Source organism: Miniopterus natalensis, chromosome 5, assembly GCF_054644295.1.
Source record: "Miniopterus natalensis isolate mMinNat1 chromosome 5, mMinNat1.hap1, whole genome shotgun sequence".
In the NCBI taxonomy this organism is placed as follows: domain Eukaryota; kingdom Metazoa; phylum Chordata; class Mammalia; order Chiroptera; family Miniopteridae; genus Miniopterus; species Miniopterus natalensis.
In genome coordinates this window covers 7076031-7091772 of record NC_142085.1, presented here as the reverse complement: position 1 = coordinate 7091772, position 15742 = coordinate 7076031, and the positions used below count along the sequence as shown (strand labels likewise).

The following is a 15742-nucleotide window of genomic DNA, read 5'->3' as shown; positions in this document are numbered from 1 at the left end:
GCTCAGCCCGTTCCTGGGCCGGAGAATGGTCACCATTCCTGAGGCCGACTCCCAGAGGGGGTCAGGGTCCGGGCACAGCAGCCAAATCAAAGCGAGCCCTGTCCTTGGTCTGTTCTCAAAATGTATTTCTTTTCTGAGTGATGGGCCCACCGAGGCATCTTATCTTTTTATAGCCTGGTTTCAGCCTCCAGTTTCCCCGGGCCTGTGAAAAACCTCTTATCTACAGTTAGTAAGGTGAATACTTATTAAACACCTGTGGCTCTATTCTTGCTACATGTCCTTCCCCCTATCACTTCCACACACATCTCTCCAGGACCTCGGGAAGCCTGATTTTTGTTACCTGTGGATACATATTTGCAATTTAATTTAGGTTAGGGCACCTAGAGCAACTGAGTTTGAACTTACAGTGTTAGATGGAAAAGCTTCCACCTTGAATGCATGTGGTAACTGTAAACACGGTACTGCCGACCTGAAATTGGGTATTGGAGACGCCGGGTATTGAATGTGAAGACGGACGTTAGGGGCTCAGTTTCATGATGTGTAAGGCTCCATTGCAGGATGACAGGGCCATGACTGAAGAGAAAGAGACAGGAAGACGCCTCAAGTGGGGGCTATGAGGGAAAAGTAAGGAGGTCAGGAAAACGAGAAGACATGCTGAAGTCTTCTGGCTCATGCTGGAAGTGCAGGAAAGAATATGGACAGTGCCACCACTCAAAGGACATCGCTGAAGGAAAAACTTGAAAGCAGGACGCAGCTGAGCATGAAGCTTTCTTCATTAGGGCAAGATGCTTAAAATCCCAGAACGCACGGGGTTGGAGAAATTTTAGTAATCCTCCACTTTATTTTATTTTATTTTATTTTATTTTTTAAAATATATCTTTATTGATTTCAGAGAGAGGAAAGGAGAGGGAGAGAGAGAGATAGAAACATCAGTGATGAGAAAGTCATTGATCCGCTGCAGCCCGCAACCCAGGCATGTGCCCTGACAGGGAATCGAACCCCGATCGCCTGGATCCTAGGTCGATGCTTAACCGCTGAGCCACGCCTGGCCGGGCGAGTAATCCTCCACTGTAAATTTCTCCCCTCCCCCATTGCTTTCAGTTTGAAGTGGCTCATTGGTAGCCGTACCAGGAACGGTTCAAAAGGGTGCCGGGGAAACCCAGTCATCACCTCTGAGGATACGTTGAGCTTGGGAGGTAGTTTCAACCGGAAGAGCCGTTCCTGAAACCAGCCAGCGTGCCTGCCCCATGGGAGGCTCTGGGCCAGGCAGGACCTGGAGCACCCATCGCTGTTCCAGCCGGTGTTAGACCGGGAAACCAAGTCCATCCCTCAGGTGCGGAAGCTGCCCAACATAATTTGGGGCACGCATTTGGAGGCATCTGAACACGTGCCCTGCTCCAGGCGCAGTGCTGAGGCCAAATAAAGGGTCAGGGCCTCTTCAGCCCAGAATCTGTAAGTGGAAACCCACTCGGCCCCCGTGAGAGTGCCTGCTGCCTTCTGTTTAGGAGACCCCATGTTTCTCCCTCGGAACTTGGCTGTTTTTACCCCAAGACCCTAAAACTGGAGCTTGGGCGGGGGAAGAGGGCACTTCTCAAAACAGTTGCAGAGCTTGAGGTAGTAAGACCTCCACGTAAGACAACCCAGTGGTTCTCCAATTACAAAGCATCCCAATTCTTGACATAGCTTTATTCTACTTAGTGACAATTTTTAGAAATTGCGGTTTTCCATTAGAGTAACGGTTGCTACGGGCGAGAGGCTCGCTGGGGCAGGTGCTGGCGCGGCGTCTGCGGTGTCGAGCTCCCCCTGCTGGCCGCGCTGCGCAGAGCCCGGCCCGAGGGGAAGCGAAAGCGAAAGCGGCGGCCGGCACTCCCTCGCCTGGGATTGTTTTCCGCCGGCGGAAGGGCGGCCCGGCGGGGGCTGCGGGAGCCGGTTTCGGAGCTCGGTCCCCAGCATCTCACTCAGTGCCCAGCATCTCACGGGAGGACCTCGGGAGCTGCAGGCCCGAAGCTGCCGCCAGCGAGTCCGTGCGGCAGGAACGCTTCCCCGCTCGCCAGCACCCCGGGTCCGGCTTCCTGCCCCCCCCCCTCCGGGCCCCAGGGGTGCAGGGGTCGGGCACGACCGCCCGGCCTGCGGACCCCGACGCGGCGGGTGGGGAGGGGTGAGGGAGGGTTCACGGGATGTTTAAGGGTGAAGCCCTGAAGGCCAGGCTCCCAGCCTGGTGCGGGCGCCTTGCTTCCGTCGGGGGAGGGATGCACCGAGGGGCGCGGGAACCCGGAGCTTCGGGATCGGGTCAGAGACGGCGAGAAGCGCGGGCCCGTCCGGGGAGTGGGGTGGGAGGGGAGGAACGAGGGTGGGACCCCGCCGCTCTAATGCCCGCCTTCCGCCCGCAGCCACGCCATGCGGCCCCCTGACCCGAGACCCTGGGCCGCCCTGCTGCTGGCGGACGCGGCTCTGCTCTGGCTGCTCCGGGGGACCCTGGGGGCGCTGCTGCCGCGAGGGCTCCCGGGCCTGTGGCTGGAGGGCGCCCTGCGCCTCGGAGGGCTGTGGTGGCTGCTGAAGCTGGGAGCCCTGCGGGGCGTCGCTGGGGCGCTGCTGCCCGCGCTCTGCCTGGCGACGCCCGTGTACCTGTCGCTGGGGGCCCTGGGCCCAGACGCCGCCAGCGCGCCCCCCGCCAGGGCGGCCGCGGCCCCGTGGAGCTGGCTGCTGCTGGGGGACGCGGCCGCCGCGCTGGGCTGGGCCGTCTGGGCCGCGCTGCGCCCCGCGGGGGCCGGCGGCGGGGAGCCCGCGCCCGAGCGCGGCCGCGCGCTCGTGTGGCGCCTGCTGCAGCTCTCCAGGCCCGACCTGCCGGCGCTCGCCGCCGCCTTCTTTTTCCTGGTGCTCGCGGTGCTGGGTGAGTGGGCGACGCCTGGAGCGGGGGGGAGGCCCGGCACCCGCGCCTCGGTAACCCCCCTGCCTGCCTTCAGGTGAGACGTTCATCCCTTACTACTCCGGTCGCGTGATCGACATCCTGGGTGGTGACTTTGACCCCGACGCCTTCGCCAGCGCCATCCTTTTCATGTGCCTTTTCTCCGTCGGGAGGTGGGTGATGGCGAGCCCCGCGCGCTGGCCCCAGACCTTCACCGGCCCCTCCCATTCCTAACTCTGTTTTCAGATACTTTTGTGCACGAAGCACAAAACCCTTAAGCGAAAACCCGCTTGTGTTTATTTGCTCGCCTTTCTATTAGCCCATTCACCCCTTCGCCCGCCGGCCCTGCCCGCCGGCCGCACGGTCCGGCCGCGCCAGGCTGGCGCCCCGCGGGGTGCCCCCGCGCCCGCCGCGTCGCCTCCAGGGTTATCCTCTGCTCAGCGCGCGCATGGTCCTCCCCCGGACACCCCATTGTCACCCTGGAGATCTCACCCTGCCCCTTACACTTTTCTTTCCAGCATCTCTACTCTTTTCCACTTGCTTTGCTTTTCCCTCTTTCCTTAGACACACCCAGGAAGCTGCTGTCAATTAACCAACTGGGGCTGGGACCAGGGTGCTCCAGGGAGGCGCCAGGGTGCTCGCCTCGAGGAGCTGCGCGCTCTCCTCGCCCTAGTGCCCGACGGCGCCTTTTGTGGTCCTGCTTCATTCAGAATGGCCCAGAAACCACTTCTTCATTATGTCTTTATTCCATTTTTGCTACTTTTTTTTTTTTTCTGAAACCAATTACTCAAATGTTTTTTAAAAATCAAACTTTAAAAAAAATCAGTCCTCAATTCTCTTTGCTTCTCTGTAGCACTTGGCATTCGAATCATCTCTTATTGACCCCTTTCTCCCTTCCCACTTCCCAACCCACTCTCCCTGCTCGGGAGACTTTCCTCCTCCGGACCCTTAAATGTGGACTTTTCTCCTGACTCAGTTCTTTGATCTTTGATCTTAAGAACATTTTCCTGGTGAGCTAACTCAGGTCATCTGGCTCCACCATCCACAGCTCCGGGCTCAGCTCCAGTCCTGTTGCCTCCTAGACGTTCACACTGGACGTCCCGCTCTCACCCCACGTTCCTCACACCCAGGGCTCCGGGCACCTCACACTCCCTCCTGGTCCTCTTGGGACTGGCTCCCTCTTCTTTTCCCCCTCTGACACCATCAGTCTCTTGGGCTCCAGGCATCATCACCAGGAGTGTTGATGCTTTTCTCAGGGTCACGCCCCACACTCAGTGTTTCTCCCGTGGCTCTTCTCTCCGTTCTCACCAGAGTCCAAACCCTCATGTTCTGTCACCGACTGTCCCCTTCAAACCTGGTGACTAGATTTGTATGAGGAACCCATATTTTGTAAAATACCTGTTTCCATGCTTTCACATTTTCCCTTCATGTTTTATTGTAAAAATAGGGTTAGTCTAAGAGGCGTTGTCCAACTCCGGGGACGAGAGGATGGGGAACAGCGCGACCAGGCCGCGGAGCTTGGGAGGCAGGGTCCCCACAGAGAAGCAGCCAGGACTATGAAGGAGGACTTTGGGGGTGGGGAGAAAAGAGACCAAGGACCAAGACGGCAGGGAAGCCCGGAAGGATAGCTCGGGGAGGCCAGGTGGGCCACAGCCCATCTCTGTGTCGGTATCTTTTCACTGCTGTTGTAGCCTTCCCTGCGTCTAGCACAGAGTGAGCTCCATAAATGCAGGTGTATCTGTACGGGTTGGGATTTTGTTCTGGGTATAGCTCATTGTGACCGTTTTTTCTTTCTCTGTTTATTTCTGCCCCTTTGCCACCCCCCCCATCCCTCTCTTGTTTGTTTCTCTCCTGCCCTCACCGTGTATTTCCCCCAACTTTGCATTACTTTTCACTCTCTGCTTTCTCCTTTGTTTCCCCCCCTTCATCCCCTCCCTCTGTCTCTGTCCTGTTCACCCTCCTGTCCCCTCCCCACCCCACAGCTCACTGTCTGCAGGCTGCCGGGGAGGCTGCTTCGTCTTCACTATGTCCAGAGTCAACTTGCGGATCCGGGAGCAGCTCTTTGCCTCTCTTCTTCGCCAGGACCTTGGTTTCTTCCAGGAGACTAAGACAGGTGGGGCCCAGAGTCCAGGTGCGGGCTTCCCCTCAACCCGCAGGCAGCCTGTCCCCTGGCGTGCAAGTGAAGGAGGCTGCTCAGAGGAGGGGCCTGTGTCAGAGGGAAGGTCAGGAGGGAGTTTCTGGGGTCTCCATTGCCCGCGGGGTCCTCACCTGCTCTGTCCTGCCCAGGGGAGCTGAATTCCCGGCTGAACTCGGATACCAAGCTGATGAGTTCCTGGCTTCCTTTAAATGCCAATTTGCTCCTGCGGAGCCTGGTGAAAGTGGTGGGACTGTACAGCTTCATGCTCAGCCTGTCGCCCCGACTCACCCTGCTGTCCCTGCTCGAGGTGCCTCTCACGATAGCGGCTGAAAAGGTGTACAATGCCCGCCATCAGGTATATGTGGCTGTTGCGGAGCCCTGGGAAGGATCAGTCCTAGAGGTCCTGTCCTCTCAGCCCTTAGAGCAGCAGTTCTGACAGGCTTCAGAAGGTCCATGGCCCTGGGACTGTGTGTGTGTGTGTGTGTGTGTGTGTGTGTGTGAGAGAGAGAGACAGACAGACAGACAGAGAGACAGACAGGGAAGGAGGGAGGAAAGGAGAGAGGGAAGTCACATTTTTCTGGGGCGAGGATAATTTTCATCAGATTCTCAAAGGAGTCTGCACATAATTTCCCCATAAAAGACGAACACTGCCATCTTGGAGGCTGTAGGTAGTGCTCCCCTTATAACCAGCAGGAGTGTAGAGAGAAAGTAGAATGTGCAGCCGGGAAGACCTGAGTCTGCATGTTAGTCTCACCTACTCACTCTTTTTATTTTATTTATTATTTTTTATTATATTTTTTTATGTTTCAATTTATGTTTATTGTTGAAAATGTTACAAATGTCCTCCTTTTCCCCCCATTGATCTCCTCCACCCTGTACCACATCCCCCTCCAGGCCTTCATCACTCTATTGTCTGTGTCTGTGGCTTATACATATGTGCATATAAGGTCTTAGGTTAATTTCTCCCCACCCATCCACCCGCCCCTGCCTTCCCTCTGAGATCCCTCAGTCTGTTCCACGCTTCTATGTCTCTAGATCTGTTTTGTTCATTAGTTAATTTTGTTCATTAGATTCCACATCTGAGTAAGATCATGGGATACTTGTCTTTCTCTGACTGGCTTATTTCGCTTAGCATAATGCTCTCCAGGTCCCACCATGCTGTCCCAAAAGGCAAAGAATCCTTCGTTTTTACAGCTGCATAGTATTCCATGGCATAAATGTCCGAGAAGATGCTAGATATGATTTCAGTCTTCTTGAACTTGTGGAGACTTGTTTTGTGTCCTAATATGTTGTCTATCTTTGAGAATATCCCATGTGCATTTGTTTTTTTTTTTTTGTGTGTGTGGTTTTAAAAAATATATCTTTATTGATTTCAGAGAGAGGAAAGGAGAGAGAGAGAGATAGAAACATCAATGATGAGAGAGTCATTGATCTGCTGCCTCCTGACTGGGGATCGGGCCCACAACCCAGGCATGTGCCCTGCCCGGGAATCGAACCCCAATCGCCTGGATCTTAGGTCAACACTGAACCGCTGAGCCATGCCTGGCTGGGCGAGAATATCACATGAGCATTTGAAGAGAATGTATATTCTGCAGCTTTGGAGTGAAATGTTCTGTAAATGTCAATTAAGTCCATTGTATTTAGTGTGTCATTTAGAGTCACTGTTTCCTTGTTGATTTTTTGTCTGGAAGATCTATCCAGTGAAGTCAGTGCTCTGTTAAAGTCCCCTACTGTGACTGTATTGCTGTTGATCTCTCTTTTAAAGTCCTCTAGAAGTTTTTTTCTTTCTTTCTTTCTCCCCCCCCCCCCCCAGCCTGTGTGAGTCTTTTGTTCTGAGGTGAGTCTCTTGTAGACAGCATATATTTGGGACTTGTTTTCTTATCCATTCAGCTACTTATGTCTTTTGATTGGAGCATTGAATCCATTTATGTTTAAGGTTATTATTGATAGGTACTTATCTATTGCCATTTTATTTCTTTCTGCCTATGCTTCTTGTTCTGTCTATTTCAACTTCTAATTACAGAAGTCCCTTCAACATTTTTTTCAGTGCTGGTTTGGTTGTGATAAACTCCTTTAGCCTTTTTTGGTCTGAAAAGCTCTTTATTTCACCATCTATTTTGAATGATAGCCTTGCTGGGTAGAGTAGTCTTGGTTTCAAATCCTTGCTTTTCATTTCCTTGAATACTTCATGCCATTCCCTTTTGGCCTATAGAGTATCTGATAAGAAATCAGCTGACAGCCTTGTGGGAGCTCCCTTGTAGGTAACAAGTTGCTTTTCTCTTGCTGCCTTTAAGATTCTCTCTTTGTCTTGAATTTTGGCATTTTAATTATGAGGCGTCTGGGTGTGGGCCTCTTTGGGTTCTTCTTGCTTGGGACTCTCTGTGCCTCCTGAACTTGTGTGACTTTTTCCTTCACCAGGTTAGGGAAGTTTACTGCCATTATTTCTTCAAATAGATTCTCTAACCCTTGCTTACTTTTGACCTCTTCTGGCACTCCTATGATGCGAATATTGTTACATTTAATGTTGTCCCACAGCTCCCTTAAATTGTCCTCCTGTTTTTTAAATTGTTTTTTCTTTTTGGTTCTCTGATTGAGTTATTTTTTTCTACCCTGTCTTCTAATTTGCTGTTCCAATCCTCAGCTTCCCCTAATCTGCTGTTTATTCCTTCCAATGTATTTTTTAATTTCTATTATGTCATCTGAATTGCCTTCATAGTTTCCATATCTTTTCTCATGCTGTTGAGCATCCTTATGATCAGTATTCTGAACTCTATATCTGATAGATTACTTATCTCCATTTCATTTCGTTCTTCTTCTGGAGAATTCTTTTGTTCTTTCATTTGGGGTTTGTTTTTTTTTGTCTCCCCATTTTGGCTGCCTGTTTGGATTTGTTTCTGTGCGTTAGGTAGATCTGCTAGGACTCCCAGTCTTTTGGATGGTCTCTGGTGCAGGCCAGTGTCAGACGCTGTTTGTGACTGGCCTTGATTACCCTGTTTGAAGCTTTCCACATTCCACAGCTTGTGATTTCCTCTACTGGGGCTGGGTGCACTTGGAAAGGAGCAAGATGCACACCAAGGTCTGCTTTTCCAAGCCCTGGGTCCAGAAGCAGATCAGGCAAATACTGAAAGCACCCAGAGATTGCTTGGTATTCAGTTTCTTAATGAATTTCAGGCTGTAGAAACTCCACAGGGTGGGTCAAGAGGTTTTTCAACAGGGCAGGGCAATTGCTTCTCCCCCCAGGCAAAAGCTTGGATGGTAAAGGTCTTCTTGAGAAAGATGTCCCCTGCCATATGGGGGAATAACTCAGCATAAGGATCCAAATGGCTGCCCTCTGAGCTCTATCCCGAGCCAGCAACTCTGGACTCTCCTCACACAGGTCTAGTCCACTCTGCTCTCCTTTCTCCAGACCCAAGGTGAGTGGCTGCATATGAAACTTGGTGCATTGGCCCTTTAAGAGGGGACCTGCATTTCTAGCTATCTCTTCCTGGCAGACTGAAACCCTGCTGCTATTCAAAGCCAATTGTTATGTGGGCACCTTTTCCAGTTCTGGTGCTCTGGGTGGGGGAGCCCAGCTTGGGGTTTAGATCCCAAAGTTCTCAGTGGGAAACCGCCACAACTGAGATATCTCTCCTGACCTTCAGCTGCTGCCTGGGGGAGCCCAGCCAGCCCTATCGCGCCTCTGCACTTCCTGCCAGTCTCCATGCTGTCTCCGCTTTTTCTCCTTGGTTATGAGGGTGCTCTCCAGCTAGTCGTCAGTTGATTATTCAGGTTTTTCTATATTTTAGTTGTAATTCCAGTGTGGTTCTGGAGAGTGTCAGTGTAGCTTCCACTCAATGTGCCACCATCCTGGAATCCCTTCTCTTTCTTTTAAAAAAAATTATGGTAAAATATGCATAACATAAAATTTGCTATTTTGAACAATTTAAAAATGTGCCATTTTAGTGGCCTTACATACATTCATGTTGTTGTACAACTGTAACTGGAAAAGGGACCTGGCCCTGAGAAGTGTGTGGGTTCAGCAGGAGTCTAGGTGACTATGAGGGAACATTTATTAAAGCTGGGGACAGTGAGGACATAAAACAAAAAAGGGCTTAGCATAGAAGAGGCAACAGGACCCTAGGCTCACCGGGAAGTCAGAGAAAAGAGGCCTTGGGAGTTAGCTGCTGATGCCCATTGCTCTCCTGGTTGCAAGTATCATGGGGTCCTTTAGGGTTTAGAAGATGCATGCCTGTGGGGGAAGAAGTGGGGAAAGAAGTGAGGGAAGGGAGGAGGGGGGGCTGCTCCCCAGAAAGAGAGCTCACACTGGGTTCTTTGTCTTGAAGCTTTTATCTTTTTCTTTCAGGTGGGAATCATAGGGGAGGTATCAGGGGAGGGTTTTAGCAGAATATTCATGATTTTCTACGTGTGCTCCTCCAGGGCCATGGTCTCCACTGATTGGTCAGCACCAGGGCAGGGGGTCATTGATCACTGCAGCTGGTCCTGGCTTTGCCTACCTGGTTTTGTTGCTTTTCTGGTCCTGGAGCTGAAATACAACTGAGGCTTAGATGCTATCTTTAGGCAGCAGATGCTTCTGTATCTGCTGTAAACTGCTCTGCCAGTTTATTCAGCTCTCTGTCTCAGTTTCTCCATTCTACTTTGTCCTAGCTGACTGGCCTGTCTCACAACCATCCCCACCATCCATCTGCAGAACTCTTTTCATCTTCCCAAACTGAAACTCTAACCCATTAAACAATAGATTCCTATTCCTCCCCTCCCCACCATGGCAACCACCATGCTACTTTCTGTATATGAATTTGATTACTTAGACATCCTATAAGTGGCTTCATACAGTATTTGTCTTTTTGTGGCTGGGTTCTTTCGTTTAGCATAATGTCCTCAGGGTTCAACCATGTGGTAGCATGTGTCAGAATTTCTCTTTTTTAGGGATGAATAATATTCCATCAATGCAGACAGCACATTTTGTTTATCCAGTCATCTGCTGATGGACCCTTGGGTTGCTCCACCTTTTGGCTACTGCGAATAATATTGCTATGAACATAAATGTACAAATATCTGTTTGTGTCCCTGCTTTCAATTCTTTTGGGCATATACCCAGGAGTAAGACTGCTGGATTGTATGTTGACTTTACTTTTGACGTTTTGAAGAGCCACCATGCTGTTTTCCATAGTGGCCACACCGTTTTAGGCTCCCACCTGCAGTGCACAGGGGTTTTGTTTCTCCACAGCCTTCTCCAGCACTTGTTATCTTCTGCGTTTGTTGTTTTTAATCTTCACCCAAGGGTATTTTTCCCATTGCCTTTTCAGAGAGAGTGGAGGGGAGAGAGAGAGAGAGAGAAACATTGATGTGAGAGAGACACATCGATTGGCTGCCTCCTGCTCCTGTGCCGACCGGGGTTGGGGATTGAGCCTGCAGCTGAGGTTCCTGCCCTTGGCCAGTATCGATCCTGGCATCCTTCAGTCCGTGGGCTGACTCTCTAACCACTGAGCCAAACTGGCTAGGGCTCTTCTGTGTTTTTAAAATTACATTCCTTGCACTTATTTATCTTATAACTGGAAGTTTGACAACCTACATCCAATTTCCCTGTGCTCCACGCCCACCTCTAGTAACAACAAACCTGATTTTCTTCTAGATTCCACTTATAAATGAGCTTATATAGTTTTTGCCTTTCTTTATCTGACTTATCTCACTTAGCATAATGCCATCAAGGTCCATATTGTCACAAAAGGCAGAATTTCCTTTTTTAATGGCTAATATTCGCATATATGTATTACCTAAAAAATAACCATCCTAATGATAGTAAGGTGATATCTTATTGTGGTTTTGATTTGCATTTCCCTAATGATTAGTCATGTTAAGCATCTTTTCATATACTTATTGGCCACTTTATTTATTTAAAAACATTTTTTAATTGATTTTAGAGAGAGGAAAGGAGAAGGAGAGAGAAATAGAAATATCAGCGATGAAAGAGTCATTGATTGGCTGCCTCCTGCATTCTCCCTACTGGGGATCGAGCCTGCAACCTGGGCATGTGCCCTGACCTCCTGGTTCATGGGTTGATGCTCAACCGCTGAGCCACACCAGCCAGGCTATTGGCCATTTTTATCTTTTTTGGAGAAATGTCTATGCAAGTTCTTTGCTCATTTTTAAACTGAGTTGTTTTTAAATTGTTGAGTTGTAAGAGTTCTTTGTATATCCTGTGTCTTATCCCTTTATCAGCAATCGGCAAATGTCCCCTCCCATTATGCGGGTTTCTTTTTCACTCTTGGTAGAGTCCTTTAATGCACAAAGTTTTCATTTTGGCGAAGTCCCATTTATGTTCTTCTTAGTTTGTTGCCTGTGGTTCTGGTGTCACGTCCAAGAAGCCATTGCCAAAGCAAGTGTCCCGAAGCTTTCCCTTCTGTTTTTTCTTCTAAGAGTTTTATCGTTTTAGCTCTTAGGTTCGGGTCTTCGGTCCACTTTAATTAAGTTACATCTCCACCTTCTGCTAAGTAGCTGTGGCTCCCGGGGGACTACCCCTCCTCTCTTGTTCAGACGCAGGGGGGGGTGCGAATGAGCTCAGATGAAGGGGTAAAACGGTGTGCATCTCCCACTTAACTAGCACCGAGAGCCCAGGGATAATTTGTTCCCTCCCCTCCTCACTCGCGCTGCTCCTTCTGGAAATAAACGTAAGGAAGAGGGAAGGAAGGCAGTTTGCTGCTGCGAGGCCGGCTGGGGAGCGCGCGGGGGCCGGAGCGTCTTCCGCCGAGTGAACCTCGCGCCTCCTGCCCGTGTCCAGGCCTTGCTTCTGGAGACCCAGGACGAGGTGGCGCAGGCGGGGCAGGTGGTGCGGGAGGCCGTCGGAGGGCTGCCGACCGTGCGCAGCTTTGGGGCTGAGGAGCACGAGGCCTGTCGCTACGAGGAGGCCCTGGAACGGTGCCGGAAGCTGCGGTGGCGGGGAAACCTGGAACGCGCCCTCTACCTGCTCTTCCGCAGGGTGAGAAGGGGCGTGGCTGGGGCGGGGAAAGCCGGGGAGACCCCCGGGTGGGTCCCCCTCGGCGGGGCGGGGCGGGGCCTGGGCGAGGGGAGGAGCCTGTCTCAGCCCCGCCCTCCCCCCCAGATGCTGCACCTGGTGATGCAGGTGCTGATGCTCAGCTGCGGGCTGCAGCAGATCCTGGCCGGGGCCCTCACCCGGGGCGGGCTGCTGTCCTTTCTGCTCTTCCAGGAAGACGTGGGTCACTACGTGCAGGTCAGTGGCCAGCCGCGCGTCCTCTTTGTCCCTGTTTTCCTCTCTAGCCTCTGGGCCTTGGGCTTTATTGGTTCCCCTTAAAAACACAAGACAAAACAGAATCCCAGCTCACTGTTAGGAAGGATTTAAAACACGCCAGGAAAGAGGAGCAGCTAAGGAGCCCGGGGCCTCGGCCTGCTCGCAGCCACCCGCTCAGCCAGGCTGGCTTCCTCTGCGCCCTGACCCTCCTCCCACCCACAGTGTTTTGAAGAAAATCCAAGACACAATTTTATCTGTAAATATTTCAGCTGTATTTATAAAGTATAAACAGAATCATAGCCACAAAGCCATGATCACACCTGGAAAGTTAACGATGATTCTTCAGATCCACCAAGTAGGTCAGTGGCCAGGCCTGCACTTGTCCCGCGTGTGCATCGCGTTCACCGCCCGGGTGTGTCTGCCGCCACCGGCCGCTGGCGCTCAGTGTGGATCCCGAGCTCACTGGGGGCGGAAAGCAGGTGGCTCTCCCACCCCTTCCTCTGTCAGCTGGACAGACTTCCCCTCTCCGCTGCTTGGTGCCCAGTCGCCAGTTTGACTAAAAAAGGCAAAGTGAGCATTTAGCTCTTTCCCTGCATTTTCCAGGTTTCAAACATAGTTACTTCATCTTGGGCTTCATTTTATAAATTTCCTAGACGTCTGTTAAACGTGTTTCGTGCATGGAGAACCGTGGGAGGCGCCTGGGGCCACTGAGGCGGGGTGGGCCCAGCGCCGGCCTTTAGGGGCGCCCTGTGTAGCGGGCAGGTGCGCCCTGCGGCCAGCCGCGCGAAGCAGTAGCTGAGTCCGCGCAGCAGTCCCGCCGGGAGGGCGTGGGCAGCTCCATCTTTTACGACGCGGTTGGAACAGGAGGGAACTGGTGCTGTTTTTAAATTCCACCCGAATCGCACCTTTAAGGAGGAGACTCTCCTCTGGATGCGGGAAGTGTCGCTGGGGGGGGGGGGGGGGGGGGGCAGCGGGAGGCTGGTCTCGGGGGGCCTGTGTTGGACGAGCTGACCCTGCACCCCTGTCTCCCAGACCCTGGTGTACATGTGCGGGGATATGCTGAGCAACGTGGGGGCGGCCGAGAAGGTTTTCAGCTACCTGGACAGACGGCCGAACCTGCCCCCGCCGGGGACCCTGGAGCCCGCCGCGCTGCGCGGGCTGGTGGAGTTCCAGGACGTGTCCTTTGCGTACCCCAGCCGCCCGGACCAGCCCGTGCTCAAGGTGCCCGGAGGGCCGCGCGGGCGCTGCGCCCCTCCCTGCCGCTCGGGTGTGACCGGGAGCTGACCTCACCTGGCACAGAGGAGAGGGGCTCCTGAGGGAGGAGAGGCCGCCCCTTACCTCCCCTGCTTTCCCAGGGGCTGACGTTCACGCTGCGGCCCGGCGAGGTGACGGCGCTGCTGGGGCCCAACGGGTCCGGGAAGAGCACGGTGGCGGCGCTGCTGCAGAATCTGTACCAGCCCACGGCGGGGAAGCTGCTGCTGGATGGGGAGCCCCTTCCCCAGTATGAGCACCGCTACCTGCACCGGCAGGTGAGCGGCAGGAGAGCGCGGGCCCGGGGGCAGCAGCGCGGGCAGGGAGCAGGGCCCCGCGTGGGGACGCGCGAGGGCCGCGGGGAGGAGGCAGGGAGGGCCTGGCCGGGCCGCCCACCCGCTCCGCCCCCGCCCCCGCCCCGCGCAGGTGGCTTTGGTGGGGCAGGAGCCGGTGCTGTTCTCGGGCTCCGTGCGGGACAACATCGCTTACGGGCTGCCGGGCTGCAGCGACGACCGGGTGATGGCGGCCGCCCACGCCGCCCAGGCGGCCGCGTTCATAGGCGCGATGGAGCGCGGACTGGACACAGGTACCTCCCGGCCCCGGGACCGCGGCTTATTCGCGGGCCCTGTGACCCGCGTTCATTGTTCCCTTGCTCTTGCCTCAGCCCCCACGGCCCCGCCCCGACGCCAGGAGCTCCGCGGGCAGCCCTGCGGGCGCCCCAGGCCCCCCTAGCTGTGCCAGCGGGAATGCCAGCCGCGCCTTGTCCCTGCTCGCGGGAGCGTGTTGTCGCGGTCACTTGCATCTGAGGAAGGGTGTTCCGTGGTTTCCTCAGATGTGGGGGAGAAGGGGAACCTGCTGGCCGTGGGGCAGAAGCAACGCCTGGCCATTGCCCGGGCCCTCGTGCGGGACCCACGCGTCCTGATCCTGGACGAAGCCACCAGTGCCCTGGACGTGGAGTGTGAGCAGGCGGTAAGTGGGGGCAGGGGCGCTGCGGGGGCGATCGGCCCAGCGGGGCGGGGTATCTGCGTCGTCTTGGCGGGGGTGGAATGGAGAGCGTGGTGGGTGGGGGTTCCTGCCTGCCCCACCCTCGAGCGGCCCCTGCCCCTGCCCCTCCCCGCCTGCCCGAGGAGCAGGGCAGTGGGGGCGGGGGTGCCCACGCGCGCCTCTTCCTGAGGCAGCCGACCCCCCTTCAGCTGCAGGACTGGCAGGCCCGCGGGGACCGGACGGTGCTGGTGATCGCCCACAGGCTGCAGACGGTGCAGAGGGCTGACCAGGTGCTGGTGCTGCGGCGGGGGCAGCTGCTGGACCGCGCCCAGCTCCTGGCGGGGCAGGACCTCTACTCGCGCCTGGCGCAGCGGCTGCTGGACTGAGGCGGGGGGGGGGGGGGGCCCTCGCGGCCGCTGCGCCCGGGCCTCCGCGACGGGGCCTCCGCGCCGCCTGGTCTGCGGGGAGAGGGGCTGCTGTGTGTCCGGGCCCTTCTCTCCTCCAAGGGCAGGGCGGGGCCTGGGGCTGAGCAGAGTGCAGTGTATAATAAATATATTTTAAAATATTTTGCTTATTGTATAAATAGCGCACGTTCATGTAGAGAAAAGTTTAACCTGTGTTTCACTCTCGCTAGGATTTTGCTGGCTCTCCTATTAGTCTTTTATCTGCTCTCCGCCAAATGGACACGGTCAGGAGGTTGCCTTTCTGTGTCTTTCCCCATTCCCAGGGTGTCTGATATTTTGGGAGCTAGGGTGTGGAGGGGCAGAGCACAGTTCCATAATTAACAGTGTAAATAAAAAATTGATGATAGCTTCTGTTTATAGCGTTGAATGTGAGTAGGAACTATGCTAAATGTTTTTCATTTAATACCATTTCAAGTCCTTATTCTCAGTCCTATGAGGTTGGTCACTATTATCCCCATTTTATAGACGGGGAAACTGAGTCTCAAAGAGATTAAACAATGTTCTCAAGCTTACACAGTGGTGGAGCTGGAGTTTGAATCCAGGCCTGTCCCCGGAGCCCACTCTAGGCCATACATCATAATAAGCTCTGTATCGCCCACCTGGCACAGGGCTCCTTCCATCGGAGACAAGGCTAGGTGCTGGATAAATGAGTAAGTCCAGTTCTTCCACTGTCCTCATTCTCAATTCTCCCCACATGGATCAACCAATGAAAATGCAGAGCTGTACACATTTCTGGTTACTGGGAGGGACTTACCTTT

The 15742-nt window shown here is 53.9% G+C and overlaps 1 protein-coding gene across 1 annotated transcript; it reads left to right on the top strand.

The window, feature by feature from the left end:
* The first annotated feature begins 1995 nt into the window (after positions 1-1995).
* Positions 1996-14906, top strand: TAP2 (transporter 2, ATP binding cassette subfamily B member). The gene is made up of 12 exons (XM_087817086.1): positions 1996-2062; positions 2391-2890; positions 2964-3078; positions 4888-5018; positions 5192-5397; positions 11818-12015; positions 12139-12267; positions 13318-13506; positions 13641-13814; positions 13963-14122; positions 14369-14505; positions 14730-14906. Exons 2-12 carry the CDS (start codon positions 2398-2400, stop codon positions 14904-14906), a joined length of 2109 nt encoding a protein of 702 aa, XP_087673212.1. The 5' UTR covers positions 1996-2062; positions 2391-2397.
* Positions 14907-15742: the final 836 nt, after the last annotated feature.